The sequence below is a fragment of the Helianthus annuus genome, chromosome 17 (assembly GCF_002127325.2).
Source record: "Helianthus annuus cultivar XRQ/B chromosome 17, HanXRQr2.0-SUNRISE, whole genome shotgun sequence".
Lineage (NCBI taxonomy): Eukaryota > Viridiplantae > Streptophyta > Magnoliopsida > Asterales > Asteraceae > Helianthus > Helianthus annuus.
Genome location: NC_035449.2, coordinates 1,888,868 through 1,905,772, shown reverse-complemented (window position 1 = coordinate 1,905,772; position 16,905 = coordinate 1,888,868). Strand labels below are relative to the sequence as shown.

The window sequence follows — 16,905 nt, the reverse complement described above, 5'->3', positions numbered from 1 at the left end:
GTGAAAAATGGCATGGGGTGTGTAGATGGACAAAATCGCATGTGGAAGATTTGAATATCGCATGTGAAAAAATGGCATGGGGTAATGTGAAAAATGGCATGGGGTGTGTAGAATCGCATGTGGAAGATTGAATATCGCATGTGAAAAAATGGCTACCATGGGGTAATGTGATAAATGGCATGGGGTGTGTAGAATCGCATGTGGAAAATTGAATATCGCATGTGAAAAAATGGCATGGGATAATGTGAAAAATGGCATGGGGTGTGTAGAATCGCATGTGGAAGATTGAATATCGCATGTGAAAAAATGGCTAGCATGGGGTAATGTGAAAAATGGCATGGGGTGTGTAGAATCGCATGTGGAAAATTGAATATCTCATGTGAAAAAATGGTTAGCATGGGGTAATGTGAAAAATGGCATGGGGTGTGTAGATGGAGAAAATCGCATGTGGAAGATTGAATTCGCACAGCTCGTACAGTTCGCATGGAGGTATTAAATCGCATGGGAGATGAAGAGTCAACGGCTAGGGTTATCGCGTACGTAGTGTACGATAAGCGCTATTGTACGTTAACCGGCCTATATATATATATATATATATATATATATATATATATGTATATATATAGGTAAAGAGTAAAATACAAATGCGCTTATCGTACGATAAGTACGCGATCTTCCCAGCCGTTGGATCAGGTGCAGATCTGGTGCGAATTCAATACATATCGCATGTGAAAAAATGGTTAGCATGGAGTAGTGTGAAAAATGGCATGCGGTGTGTAGATGGACAAAATCGCATGTGGAGATTTGAATATCGCATGTGAAAAAATGGCTTGGGGTAATGTGAAAAATGGCATGGGGTGTGTAGAATCGCATGTGGAAGATTGAATATCGCATGTGAAAAAATGGCTAGCATGGGGTAATGTGAAAAATGGCATGGGGTGTGTAGAATCGCATGTGGAAAATTGAATATCGCATGTGAAAAATGGCATGGGGTAATGTGAAAAATGGCATGGGGTGTGTAGAATCGCATGTGGAAAATTGAATATCGCATGTGAAAAAATGGCTAGCATGGGGTAATGTGAAAAATGGCATGGGGTGTGTAGAATCGCATGTGGAAAATTGAATATCGCATGTGAAAAAATGGCTAGCATGGGGTAATGTGAAAAATGGCATGGGGTGTGTAGAATCGCACGTGGAAAATTGAATATCGCATGTGAAAAAATGGTTAGCATGGGGTAATGTGAAAAATGACATGGGGTGTGTAGATGGAGAAAATCGCATGTGGAAGATTGAATTCGCACAGCTCGTACACTTCGCATGGAGGTATTAAATAGCATGGGAGATGAAGATCTGACGGCTAGGGTTATCCCGTACGTAATGTACGATAAGCCCTATTGTACGTTAACCGGCCTCTCTCTCTCTCTCTCTATCTCTCTCTCTCTATATATATATATATATAGGTAAAGTGTAAAATACAAATGCGCTTATCGTACGATACGTACACGATCATCCCAACCGTTTGATCAGGTGCGGATCTGGTGCGAATTCAATACATATCGCATGTGAAAAAATGGTTAGCATGTGGTAGTATGAAAAATGGCATGGGGTGTGTAGATGGACAAAATCGCATGTGAAAAAATGACAGCATGGGGTAATGTGAAAAATGGCATGGGGTGTGTAGAATCGCATGTGGAAGATTGAATATCGCATGTGAAAAAATGGCTAGCATGGGCCAATGTGAAAAATGGCATGGGGTGTGTAGAATCGCATGTGAAGATTGAATATCGCATGTGAAAAATTGGTTAGCATGGGGTAATGTGAAAAATGGCATGGGGTGTGTAGATGGAGAAAATCGCATGTGGAAGATTGAATTCGCACAGTTGGTACAGTTCGCATCGAGCTATGAAATCGCATAGGAGATGAAGATCTGACGGCTGGGGTCATCGCGTACGTAATATACGATAAGCCCTATTGTACGTTAACCGGCCTCTATATATATACTTATAAAACCAATGAAAAATGAGGTCAGGTTTCTTTCATAAAATCAATGTTGTCGGTCGTAAAAAAAATGATGTTGTTGATAAAAAAAATTAATATGATTTATTGTGGTTGCCAACAATAGATATGTTTTTATATTCGACCCTCATGGCTTACAAGTCTGCATTTGTGACATGGCATCCATCCTTCTCAAAGTGCTCCATTGGAGCTAAAAGCATATGGAGGGAGTGCCCTTCCATACGTGCACTAAAATGCAAAGATGGTGGTGACCAAGTGAATAATTTATTTTCTTTTTCTATTTATTTTCTTTAATGTTTACATGTGATGCATTAATTACATGTATATAATATTATATGTAGACTAAATTACAATTTGAGTACATGTGGTTAGTTGAAAAAAGCACATTGGCCCCCTAATCCCAAATTTTGGTTCCCTAAGCCTCTCTGATTTCGTTTTCCTTCGATCTTCATCACTGAAACGTTATATTTGAGGTTAAATGACAACTTTACCCATATAAATAAAAGTAAAATATTTTAAAAACCCAAAAAAAAAAAAACACATATATTAAATCCAGATTTATCAATGGGGTGGTGGTTCATTGACAAAGGCAAAGCCTTTAAACACTTTTGGAGAGAAGAGATCTTGGGTTCAAGTCCCACAAACAACAGGTATTAAAAGAAATTTGTCGTTAAAAAAAATTAAATACAGATTTACCAGGGGATGGATTAGCTGCAACCGTATACCACCACTGCCAAACGCATCACCCCCACCATAGCAACAACCAATCACCACCACAATCATCACCATTACTCCTCTCGTCATTGGAATGTCTACCACCATCAACATATAGCACCAACGCCAAACTCATCACAACTACTATTAACATCCACAATTAGACCCTAACCTTAACCCGAAAAGATAACATACAAAGAAAAACACACCCAAGGTTATCAAGTTTTACCTTTGTTGTCGGAAACACCGTCTCCGACGAGGAAGGTCACCATCGGAATCCCTCGCCGGGACGGTAATCATCATTTGTGTCACCGACAACCACTCCAAGCTGCAAGTCCCCATGTGTGTCGTACCTAGCGTCCTGCAAAACGTTCTAAAGTGTATTAACAAAAAGTTAGTGAGTTCACAGTTTTGTTCAACGAAAATGTAACTACCCGACTTTTTGGATCGTTACTTGTCGATATTATTCTTCTCGTAATCCCTTGTACTCCCGAGATTTCGATTAACGCTATGGGTTAAACTATGTTTTTTAAACGCATTTTATTACAACGCACGTTTTTAAAACACTTATTACAACGCATATTCACAACACAAATATCGCATTTTAAACGCTATTTACAACGCTTAATGATTACACGCATTTCATCGCATATTTAGACCAAACGCTATCACAACGCAGACTCGAAACGCGGATTTATTTATGTTATTTGTGTTAATTGTGTGATTACTTGTTTAATGTTATGTGGTTATCTCAACGCAACGCTTACACGCTCAAACGCTCACTCGCAACTCAATTAAACGCAACGCAACGCTTAACAAACGAAACAAAGTTGGAAAACTAACAAAACACAACACGGCTATCCGAATGGACATCCGCTACAACCAACCCCCTTTCTTTATCGGCGTTATCAAATCAACTCCAAAAACGCTAACGTCATTGTGAACCAGCTACCATTATCATTGTAACCACCATCTTCCTTACTAAAACTCTGTAACATTGAAGGAGAATGAGGCGAGAGATTAGTCTCACGAGGTTCTAGCAAAGAAAGTGGGTCAACTATTGCCGAAGAAATGGCTCAATTTAGAGGAAGCATGGGGAAGCTTCCAAGTGACACCATCGTGAATCCACAACATCAAAGCTCAAGCACCACGAAGAATGTGAAAATTGTGCGCATCAATGCGATAAGTATTCTTCTAAGTTTTTAGTATTAAAAATACTCCATCCTCACAACTTGTTGACTGGGAGGTGGAGGATATTGATGAAGAGCCTGAGAGTGAACATGAGCAGGAAACAATATCACAAAATACTCATGAAACATAAATTAAAAAAATAATCTTTTTGTTAAAATTGTTTAAATGAAATGCATTCTAAGAGTGAGGATAAGGTGTGTAGGTTAATACCATCTCATATCCTTTGGCATTAGTAGAACCTAATGCATCAATTGTGAAAAAAAAAAAACGAGACCCACCAAAGGACGAGAGGTGGGGAAATTTTAAACAAGCTAAAATCAACTTACCATTACTTGATGTTATTAAAAATGTTTCTGGTCATGTGGAATATGTAAAAGAGTTAAGCACCCAGGAATGGCATTACCAGCTGTAACACCCCAACCCGGTTAGGCAGGTGTATCACACAATACAGTGATTAGAGACAATATTAATAATTTAATTGAAACACTTACCATCAATTTAAAGCCAGAATCTGACAACGGTTTTAAAGGAAAACATACGTCTTATCTTTCAACCGCTCAAACTATTTATTAAACTCTTCATTTTCCAATCCCATACTTCATGCATTTCCCTGGCTCCCAAGAGTATCTGTTTTAACAATAAGACGAAACAACAAAAAGAAAAACTTTTGAGCCAAAAATTGCATAGTAAGGGAGAAAGCAATAGCAGTAACAATATAACATTAAAAACGATACTATACGATGAACGATCATGGATGAATCGGTACGATAACAATGACAATGTAACAGGACCATGAGTACTATGTGGTTGTCAATCCATGATGAACTAATACGATAAAAATGACAATTTAACGGTAAGATCAATGTTACGTGGTGATTAATCAGCGGTGGTCAATATGATAACAATAACAACTTAACTATACGATCAATACTATGCGATAATCAAACAATGGTGAGTCAATACGATAACATCTATGTGGAAATACCCATGTGAGCTAATGACAATAAACAATAAATAGTATGTACATTAGATGCAGATTAATGCACCAATCTGTAGAGGGGATGTGGGCACACACACCTATCCCAATACCAATATAATAACAATAATATCCTAGGATCGATCTATACGCCTCTCAATGATCAATAAACTAATAAGTCCTAATATAGAGACGCCGTGAACTAATCACAACGTCACGGGTGGTCCTATGTCTCCTTCCTCCAACTCACCTTTTGTTCTCCTAAAAAAACACTAAAAAACACCTTATTGGTAATGCTCTTATACAAATTCTACTTCTTACTACTTTACACCAATAATTGTAACGTTGTGTTCCCGAGTTTCATTAAAAGAAGAAAAAGAAAGGATTTGAAAGGATGTAAAGAGTTTTTTTAAGGAAGGAAATGCAAAAAAAAAAAAAAAAAAAAAAAAAAAAAAAAAAAAAAAAAAAAAAAAACTTATCTTGATTTCCTTCATTTTACATCGTTCCAAATTAGAGAGATTTCAAATGAAATGATTTTTAATACATAAAATCTTAACTTTTCTTTTAATTTCCTTTCCTTCGAACTCGGGACCACGATAGTTAATTAAATATTTTATTTCCACTTCTTTTCTCTCCTTAATTCATTTTCTCTTTGTTTCTTTCATTTATTAAACTCGTGAACTTAGCGTAAAGCTGGTGTGGTTTGGCCATAAATAGCACCCCCTCCAAATATGAGGTTTTGATTGGCTTCTTCACCTGTAAAATGGGGTCCACAAGACATTTTAACGCCCGCCACTACACTCACGAGAGCCCTATTGCACTCAGGGTGAAAATGTACTTGATTAATTTAAACCGGAGTAAACTACAGTTTTACATCCTGTGGTTAACACCCGTTGTCAACTTTACACCATATTTTGAAATTTCGTCAACTTTACACCCTGACGTTTTCAAAATCCATCAATGTTCACCCCTTTGTAATCTCATCCAAGGGTATTTTTGTAATCTTACCCATATTTATATTCTTATATGAGTAAACTGCAGTTATACACCCTGTGGTTGATCCCGCTGCAGTTCTACACCCTATCTGTAATATTATATATCATCTTCTTCGGTAACCCAACCCTCCTCTTCTATAGTCACTTCCGATTCAAAATTAAGGGGCTTAGAGGGTGTCGGAATGTTAGAGGGCGTTTAGTCATGAATTCTTGTCGTTTCAAGGTTTGATTTACCTTTTGTCGTCAACCAAAAACATACTCCGATTAAGTCGACCAAATACAAACGCATCAAAACAAAAAAGAACAGGTAAATTCGCTTATGCAAATAAATTCGCGTGAATCTCTGAAACAAATTCGCTTGAAATGGATCTAGTTTCACTTTTGAATGCTAAATTCGCTTTCGGAAGTCAGTTCACCAGAAAAACACTTACACCAAGAAAACTCATCGGAATTTTTCGGAGTCTTTCTCTCCCTACTCGTTCTTCTCTCTCTAAAACACACACTAACTGTGTGTTTCTTGCATATTCGAATAACAAGAAAGAACAAGATGGAGATTTTCTGAAAATTGATGTTGAATTTGTAGCTTCGAATCTGTTTTGATTGTAAACGGTTAAATTTCTAGATCTGACTTTGCACAAATTTGAACTTGGATTAGATTTAATGCAGCAGTTTACTCTAACAGAATCATTATAACCTCTTAATTGTAGCAAACAATATCCAATGTCGGAAACACGATACAAGATTAGAATTATTCCTCAGGAATGTTACAGTTAAAATCTTGAGTTTTCTAAATAGTTGTTGCTTTAATGCATTCATAGAAATTATATTATAGTTTACCAGTTTATTAATACGGTAAAAATTTTTTCATGTTTTTATTCATCAATAAACAATCAACTTTTCCATTTAGGTGTTAACTGAAAGAATAGGTTCCTTGCCTTCTCTATTGATAATCATAAGTCTAAATCATACAATGGGTTCCACTATTTTTGGAACAAATAATTACAGATTGATACATATAATCGGTGCTTAATATATATCCTATTATACCCCCGCAGTCGAAGCGGGAGGAGACCGTATGCTGAGACTGGATCTGAAATCCTCGAATAGGATACGAGGTAACCCTTTTGTAAAGATGTCCGCTATTTGGTAGCGAGAAGGAACATGAAGAACACGTACTTGACCCCGCTGAACTTATTCACGAACAAAGTGTATATCTAGCTCTATATGTTTGGTTCGCTGGTGTTGAACCGGGTTACCTGACAGATATATGGCACTAACATTGTCACAGTACACGAGTGTAGCCCGGGACAACGGCAACTGAAGTTCAAGCAGTAAGTTTCGTGGCCAGCAAATTTCGGCGACTACATTTGCCACGCCACGATATTCAGCCTCCGCACTTCAGCGAGAGATGGTGGACTGTCGTTTGGAAGACCAAGAGATAAGGTTGTCGCTGAAATAAATGCAGTAACCGCTGGTTGAACGACGTGTGTCGGGACAGCCGGCCCAATCAGCGTCTGTATAGGAAACCAAAGATGGAGACGACGAACCTGTGAGCATCAAGCCGAGAGTTGCAGACCCCTTTACATACCTGACGATCCTTTTGAGAGCATTCCAGTGGTCAATACGAGGAGCATGCATGTGCATGCAAATCTGTTGTACTGCGTAAGTAATATCTGGACCGGTGAATGTGAGATATTGAAGAGCCCCAGCAAGACTACGATAGAGTGTGGGGTCATGAAATGGTTCGCTGGATGTAGCACTAAGCTTCGAATTTGTGTCAACTGGCGTGGCTACCGGGTTACAGGATTGCATCCCGGCTCGAGCAATGATGTCAGCAGCATACGATTGTTGCGAAAGGAACATAGAGTCGGCAGTTCTGGAAACAGAGATCCCCAAAAAATAGCTGAGAGGGCCCAAATCTTTCATTGCAAATTCATGGGCAAGACTGGACATTAAACGTTGGCGAAGAAGGTCGGATGATGTGACCAAGAGAATGTCGTCAACGTAAAGAAGTAGGAAGGCTGTGTCACTGCCGTGATGAAAAGTGAAGAGAGAAGCATCGCATCGACTATGTTTAAAACCCAAAGTGAGGACATAGTGTGTGAATCTTTGGTACTAGGCCTGTGGAGCCTGCTTGAGCCCATAGAGAGATTTCTTGATGTTGGTGCACTTGTGTCTGTACTTTGTCTGTATTCGGTCACGATGTAAACGATGTCCTGATTAGTGTTGTAAGTTGACCAAGTCAACCATCCTCCGGTTTGACTTGGACAACAGTTTGTAAAATGTTGAAAGATGTTCTGTGTCGAAGGATAAGAGATCGAAGGATAATGTGGATCCTTCGATCTCATCGAAAGATATGTTTCGAATGATAGATCTCGAAAGGTGATCTTTCGAGGTCCCTGCTGATCCTTCGAATGCTTTGTCATCGATAGATGATCCTTCGGACCATCTATCGGATCCTTCGGACCAGACATCATGGGCTGGGTATAAATACCCATGCAGTGTGTTGTGTTTCACTCAGATGCACATAGAGAGACAGACAGAAAGATAGAGTCTTGAGAGCATTCTGTCCGAAAACACACACACACACTTGAGAGTTTGCAAGTTAGATTTGTAAACATTGTGCTTGTAACCGAAACCTTCATACGTATTAATACATTGGTGTTAATCGGTGAACCTTGTGTGTTTGTGCTTTATACTTGTCTCATCCCGGTTTGCTTGCTAGCTTGGATTCCGCACTCGCTAGTGGGTTAGTATAACAAGGTTTGAGGTTCGTCATCCTCCGACAAGGGACCTACACTTGAGACGACACACGTGATCCGGAAACTGTTTATGTCTAAAACCCATAGGCTGGTACATGTAAACCGTCTCATTTAAATTCCCATGTAGAAAGGCATTAGTAACGTCTAACTGATGAACCGACCACCGTTTGGATAAAGCAATGGACAAAACGGTATGAATTGTCGCTAGTTTCACAACTGGACTGAACGTTTCCCCACAGTCTATACCAACCTGTTGTGAGTGGCGGGATATCCTAGGAACACGCATGGTTGTGAGCGATATTGTAGTTTATGTATGGAAGTGGATGGGGTAAGAGGGTAACAAAGGCACCCAAAGACCCGAAGGTGCTCGAATGTGGGTGTAGTTTGATATAATATTTCAGTTGGTGACGCGGATTTGGTATGTGAGTTAGGTAGGATGTTGAGAAGGTAGGTGGCGGTTTCGAGGGCAAAATGCCATAAGTGGGTTGGTAGAGAAGCATGGGCAAGTAAGGTACGAACCATGTTATTTATTGTGCGGATTTTTCTTTCGGCTTTACCGTTTTGGGAGGACGTGTAGGGACATGAGAGGCGGTAGAGGATGCCATTGGCTGCAAAGACATGGTGTATTAGACGTCGCTCTGATACCATGAAAGAATAAGTTCCTTGCCTTCTCTATTGATAATCATAACTATAAATAATACAATGGGTTCCACTATTTTTGGAACAAATAATTACAGATTGATACATATAATCGGTGCTTAATATATATCCTATTATCAACAACATTTTTATGTAACATCCTTTCCCAGTTTGAGTTCCACTCTGTTCTATCTTTGATGTATGATATCTTATTTGATGATAATTGTGTGCTTGAATTCGATAATTGACATGCATGTTAGAACTAGAATTAAGAGATAATGTTTATGTTATTGAGATTTGAGGCCTCAAAATAGTGCTTAATAACTTCTTTAAAGGAAGAGTAAGGACATGGGGTATGGGGCTTGGGTTGGGGCGTGGGTTGGGGCGTGGGTTGGGGGAAAACGTCCAAGCCATCACCCCGGGAGCTTGGGTTGGGGCTTGGGGCTTGGGTTTGGGCGTGGCCCCTTTGGCGTGGGTTTGAAGCCGGGCGTGGGGCGGGCTAGCAAGGTGACATGGCGGGCTCTCAATGGTCATGTGTCAACTCATGCCCCCAACCCAAGCCCCACCATACCCCATGGGCGTGGCTTTTTTTTCCCGTTCCACGTGTCAACCAATGCCCAACCCAAGGCTCAACCCAAGTTCCACCATACCCCACGGTCTAATGTAGATGGTTAATTCTACTTATTTAAAAGTTGCAACCTTTTCGCCATTAGACAGTGTGCAACTGTACTTTCTTCTCAAAATGGTTTCATTCTCTCTGAATATTCTAGCTCCATTTTGATCAAGTGGTATTCAGGGTTACCCTCTAATACTAATTATATATATTAAACTTATAAGAAATCAGTGGCGGATCTAGAAAATGCACATAGGGGTAACGTTCAATAAAAAGGGGTAACGGAATCGAAAAAACATCAAATTTTTCCAAAATTTACACTACCGTCGAAGCATCACCGGAGCATTAAGAGGCAACGAAGGTTCCCCCTTCTATCTCTCTAGGTCCGCCCCTGTAAGAAATTACATCAAAATAGAAGGTAAACGGACAACAAGCTGCGCTGTTACCTCTTTTTTAATAGCAAAACCAAGTCTTTAAAAAATTACATTTATAGATCCCGGGTCGACTAAGCAGGTCCACAGCCTCTAGTGCAAGGAAACCAAAAGTGTCAAATGCAAATGGGATAAACAGGTGTTGGTTGTCAAGGCACGGTTTCTCGTGTTTGGTCACTTTACCCGAAGCAGCTTTTAAAGCAGCCTGACCCATCGTGAAAGCACTACTCCCCAAGCCCACAAGAGGGGAACCCCTGTTAGATCCACACAAGCGTGTTTTCCTCATGTCCGTCCAAAAACCAAAACGTCGGCTGGTCTGAGGGTAAATCTTCCTTCCAATTGGTCAGTTAAGAAATTCACCGATGCCTCGTTCTTAGCAGAAATCCCAGCGCGCCTGAATATGTCAAAGAGGACATCCTAACCAAATCATGTCGGTACTTGAAACTCGGGAGCTCTCTACAGTGCATTGCATGCTCCCCAAAGGAGTCCAAACACGCCTTATGACAAACCGGGCATATCTCATCAACAGGAACTGAATGTTGCATATGCATCTGTTATGCAGATGATATACTTCACTTCTACATTGCCTGCACTTGGTTCTAGTAAATGCAAAAAGGATCTCTTCAAGACTGTGTAATTTTTTATTTGGACTTGATTTTGTTGTAGCGACTATTTGCTCATACTAATTCTTTTAGAATTTTATGGATAATTTACAGGTTGCTGGTAGCTCCACAGATTGTCTACAAGCCTTGATTCTCAGTTAACTGGAACAAATAGTGGTAGGCCTCCATAATCTACATGATACAAGGCCTTATGACTTGTTTGCTATTTGATCCATATCATAAGGTACTAGTTAATGTTGGTGTTACCCCTAAAAGTGTGTTTCTGCTATAATTTATAATGACACTGATCGACTTTGGAGACTTAATAATTATAAATTTTCTAATGTTTATGTTATATGTAGTCTTAGATTATTATGTAGTATGGGCCGTTTTTATCTATTCACTATAAATTTTCAGCTATACTTTGTGTTACTAACACAATCTATACATAAAACCAGTTTCTGATATCATATACGTGTTACAGCTGCTGGATGTATGTCTTCATGCCATCTTTGGATTTGAAGGAACAGAAGATATTACCGACGATAAATACTTAATAGTCCATACACAAATGTGTACATCAAAATAAACAATATCATCAGCTCCATCATATGTACTGGAGGGCCAAAAAGTGGCTAGTGATCTTCCAGCTTGTCCATCTGGCTCTCGGCAATGGCATGAAACAATTGTCATCAACTCTGTTTTATAGTTCAGCCATGGTTTGTTGTTTTAATGGATTATATGTTTATAGATGTAAGCTTACTTTTTTGTTTTTAAGGTGAGGGCTGCATCACTTACATGTTTTATAGGAATTACATCCAGTGTTTTCTTGAAGATGACTTCCAATGTGTAAAATCTCCTGATTGTCGTGCAATCGGTGTTATTTTATGTTTCCACGCGCTTTAAAAAGAAAAGTATAATGGTTGAGCCTACAGGGCTAAACGGGTTCGTGGATGCAACAAACCATGTAGGACCAAAAAGGGTCCATAAATGCAACAATTCAAGTGGTCCTTCACAAAACAAAGATTACATATATCATAAACTTTAAGCAAACTTTCACAATACACATGTTTTTCTTTATTACAACAATCAACACAAAAGCCAAACCATAAAACACAAATCTCAAGTAACTCATAATTAACATCAAACCACACACGAAACAAAAGAGCAGAGCATTTAACGACGGAAGCTTCGAGCTGAACGTGGCTGCTCACCCTCAGCTGTTGGAAGTTTGACCAATGTGTAGACACCGGCTCCAACCAAGGCTCCAAGTGTGGGTGCCAATAGGTATATCCATATCACCGTGTAGTTCCCTGTTGCAACTGCTGGACCCAGCGTGCGCACGGGGTTCATTGAACCAGCGCTTGACGGCCTGCCATACATATTAACCAATCATCATTACCATTTTAAGTTTTTAACTACTAATCCAGCTTAAGGGTGTTCGTATATAGGACTACTTACCCCGCAACAAGAATGTTGAGCATAACCGTAGCTCCAACCGCAATACCTGCCAATTCTCCCACCTGAATATACACATGTGTATATATATATATATACCAATGAGCATAACACTTTCTAAAAAAATAAAAAAGTAATAGAAAATGAAAGTAGGTTATATATGCGTACAGCGCGAGTATCAGTAGCAACAGCTGTGACGACAAAGAGGAGATTAAACGTGATGAGGAACTCAAGGGCAAAAGCTTGACCAGTGCTAACAGTAGGAACCGTGACACCCCCAGACATAAACGGGTGAAACACGCCTTTGAGTGCAAAGGAAGCACATATGGAAGCCGACACTTGGGCCAAGATGTAGGCCGGGACATGGGCCCATGGAAAATGACGGAAGGCTGCAAACGCAATCGTAAGAGACGGATTCAAATGGGCTCCTGAGATATGACCAGTTGATAATATTATTATCATCACTGCAAGCCCTGCACATGCTGCATTCCCTATTAGTGTCTCCGAATTTGTGTATTTTTCATTCACTATTGGCCCGGCTGTTGCGGCAAATATCAATATAAACGTTCCCACAAATTCGGCTCCCAACTGCATACCAAATCTGTGAATAAGTCTACAATGCTACATGGCCCATGAGAAGAACAAAATTTACAAAAACAATGTGTTCGCACGCGTGTATACCTTTCGGGTGAGAGAGATATCCGGTGTAGGGAAATCCGTGAAGCATGTGTTCGGTCCGCCCCATGATGGCGTGCACTTGCCACGAGGCATTGACTTTCGGTCATAAGAGAGAGAGTCCACATGAAGAGAAGTGAACAAGGGACCTCCAGGTGTCCCAGGCGTCGCCGGTGCTGACACCGGCGCCGTTGGTGCATCCCCATTTTCCATTTCTTAGTATATATCTATACTAAAATCTATATACAGTTTTTTTTTTTTTTTTTTTTTTTTTTTTTTTTTTTTTTTTTGAACTTTTTTCAGATACGATCTAAAGAACAGTGACAAATACCTTACATAATTTGTAGATTTTTATAAAGGTATCGCTACACAATTGTTTGAATCCGATCCAGATCGAATCAAGCTTCCTTTTTCAAATCTTTTTTTTTTTTGTTTTTAAGAAAAGAAATGGACGGATTGGCTAAACTTACATACTGGGTAGATTTTTATAAATGTTGAATTAAGGAAGATAAATCTTGAATATAGCCAGGCTAAACAAGAAACTAGATCAAAGAAACTTACAGTTTTGAAACAACAATCATATATATAATGCTTACAGAGTTTCTATAAGAGTATGATCATGGAAGAAAACGAAGTGAGCGATCCAGGTTGAAGATGAAGGATGTATAAATAGTGAAAATGGTCTGAAAAAAGAGAGTTAAATAAGCAAAAGGCTGAAACAGAAGAATCGAAAATGAGTTGAATGGTTTGTGAAGGTTGCTAATGAATGTATATGAAATACAATTATGAAGTCAACTCTTTAAATTTATTGTTAAGTAACAATGCATACATCACATGCAATCAGATTCGACTATTTCACAGCACTCCTGTGTATGGATGCATGTATGTATGTATATTATATATATATATATATATATATATATATATATATATATATATATATAGGGTAGGGATCCTAAGAGAAGTCCACCCTATATGAGAAACTTGAGAAGCATTCTGGACCACACATTTTTCTAAGCCTTTCGTAATATACACATATGTATAGTTTAAAATTGACTATATACATATGTGTATAACTCAATATACATATATGTATATAGTCAATTTTAAACTATACATATGTGTATATTACGAAAGGCTTAGAAAAATGTGTGGTCCAGAATGCTTCTCAAGTTTCTCAACTAGCCTATCACTTCTCACATGATCCTTATCCTATATATATATATATATATATATATAGGACAAAGATCCGTTAGGAACCACCCTTTATTGCGAGAACCGCGAGAACCAGTGTGAACACAAACAGTAATACTTAAAAAAATCTAAAAAACACTCAAAAAATTTTTTTTATTTTTTTACTATTTTTTATATAAAAATCGCTACTTTTAGTATCAAAAAAAAAAAAAAAATTTAAATTTTTTTTTTTAAAAATTTTTTTTTTTGGCTACTAAAAGTAGCGATTTGAACATAAAAAAATAAAAAAAAATTTTTGATTTTTTTTTAGATTTTTTAGGTTTTTTGAGGGTTTAGTTTTTAGCATTTTAGTTTATGGGGGAGGGGGGGTTTAGGTTTTTGGGGGGTGGGGGAGGGGGTTTAGGTTTTTTTTTTTTTTGGGGGGGGGGGGTTAGGTTTTTTTTTTGGGGGCGGGGGGTGGGGGGGTTTAGGTTTTTGGGGGGTGGGGGGTTTAGGTTTTTGGGGGGTGGGGGTTAGGTTTTTTTAGGGTTTTTTTAGGTTTTTTAGCTATTTTAGGTTGTGTTCACATTGGTTCTCGTGGTTCTCGCAATAAGGTGGTTCTCGCATGAACCTTACCCTATATATATATATATATATATATATATATATATATATATATATATATATATATATATATATATATATATATATATACTCTCTCTCCTGATAATGGTTGCTTATTATTTAAGAACTCTTTTCATTTGGTTGACAATTTGAATTATTAACAACTCCAATAATCATTCACAAGTAGCAACAAAAACTATTAAAGTATGAATATTTTTTGTCTCCATGTTTGATGGTGATATAAAACCATAACGTTTCTTTAAGTTACTAAGTTTTATAAACAAAGTATGCCATTAATTTTTTTAAAAAGTTATCATATTTCCTCTTAGAAAACATTATTGGCATTTGATTAATTAGGTGTAAAACATTTTTATTTGTTTATATGTCAAGTACGGAGGTCTTTGAGAATTTTAAATTACGTGGTCAAAGTTCTATTAATTAATACAAGGTTACATGGGAAGATAGAAATAATGTAATTAACCGACCGCCCAAGGCCCAACTACTATGGTAAAACATTGCCACTATCAAAAAGTAGAACTAAATTCAAAAGGCTAGTGAATAAGAGAGCTGAATCCACTTTTCTTTATAATACTAAAAATAATCATTTTACTTGTTGTATATGTGATAGTGCGGACCTATTTATAGTAAAATATGGTTTCCACTAAGGTCTTTCTATTTAGAGAATAAAATGGATTACAATCCAATCATGTCGTATTATTAACATGTGAAATTATTAGGGTGTACGGGGCGTCTTCGGGGAGTGGTTCGGTGAAGCCTTTCCCCGATTGGGAACACCGCCGCCATCCCCGCGGGGTCCCGAATCGGGGTGGCTTTTGGGTGTGGCCTTACCGATTGCTTTTGCGCGTGGATCGATGATATGACCGTTGGTAAACGGTCGATTTTATTAAAAAAAAAAAATTCAATTTTTTTTAAACAATATATACTAACCAATCTAATTCATTTTTTTTACCACATTCACAACTCTCAAACCCACACCAAAACTCTCATTCCTCTCAATCTTTCAAACACAAAATGGATTCCAAGTTTCCGTTTCTTTCTACCCTACCCGACTTTCCCGACGATGGAGATGCATCGTCAAGCGATAGTAGCTTAGTTTTCTTCCAAAATCTCATCCAACAAGCGGAGCTACTAGACACGGCATCGTCTAGTAAAAAAAATTATGTCCGTCGAGATCGTGTGGGGGGCCACGAGACACTCATGGCCGATTATTTTGATGAAAATCCAAAATTTAGTGAAGATACTTTTCGTCACAGGTTTCGTATGTCCAAGTCTTTGTTCCTAAAAATTGTTAGTGACGTGGAAGCGTATGACGAGTGGTTTCAAGAAGGCTTAGACGGGAGAATGAAGAAAAGCTTTACACCGTTGCAAAAGGTTACTTCGGCAATTAAACAACTTGCAACCGGTAACCCACCAGACGAGGGGGACGAGTATTTAAATATGTCTGAAAGGACCTCTCGTGAGTGCCTTGAATATTTCTGCGAGACGGTATGTAAAAGGTATGGCGGTGAATTCCTACGTAGACCAACGAGCCACGACATCGCGCTATTGTATCAGGCTCATGAGCAGAGGCATCACCTACCTGGTATGTTAGGGAGTCTGGATTGTACACACTTCGTCTGGAGAATGTGCCCCACAGAATTGCGTGGACAATACATGAGAGGCGATCATCAATACCCGACGGTTATGTTAGAAGCGGTAGCGTCTCAAGATTTGTGGATTTGGCATGCTTTTTGTGGGCCAGCAGGTTCACAAAACGACATCAACGTGCTGCAACAATCTCCGTTATTTCTTGCTCAACGAAACGGAACGGCGCCAAATTGTCCATTTCAAGTGAACAACCACTTATACAAACGCGGGTATTATCTTACTGATGGAATCTACCATACCTGGTCCGTGTTTGTGAAGTCTTTTCCATATCCACACGACCCGAACGAAAAAAGTTCAAGAGGCAACACGAGGCCGCAAGAAAAGATGTGGAACGGGCGTTTGGTGTGTTAAAATCGAAGTGGGGAATA

The 16,905-nt window shown here is 38.7% G+C and overlaps 2 protein-coding genes across 2 annotated transcripts; both read right to left on the bottom strand.

Annotated features, from left to right (window-relative positions):
- Positions 1 to 7,290: 7,290 nt before the first annotated feature.
- On the bottom strand, positions 7,291 to 7,845 carry LOC110921301 (uncharacterized mitochondrial protein AtMg00810-like). Its single transcript, XM_022165594.1, has one exon. The coding sequence runs from the start codon at positions 7,843 to 7,845 to the stop codon at positions 7,291 to 7,293; it is 555 nt and encodes a 184-aa protein (XP_022021286.1).
- A 4,105-nt stretch (positions 7,846 to 11,950) lies between these two features.
- On the bottom strand, positions 11,951 to 13,962 carry LOC110921506 (probable aquaporin NIP5-1). The gene is made up of 4 exons (XM_022165844.2): positions 13,079 to 13,962; positions 12,566 to 12,985; positions 12,401 to 12,462; positions 11,951 to 12,311 (listed from the first exon to the last, which is right to left on the bottom strand). The coding sequence occupies exons 1-4, from the start codon at positions 13,283 to 13,285 to the stop codon at positions 12,116 to 12,118; spliced, it is 885 nt and encodes a 294-aa protein (XP_022021536.1). The 5' UTR covers positions 13,286 to 13,962; the 3' UTR covers positions 11,951 to 12,115.
- Positions 13,963 to 16,905: the final 2,943 nt, after the last annotated feature.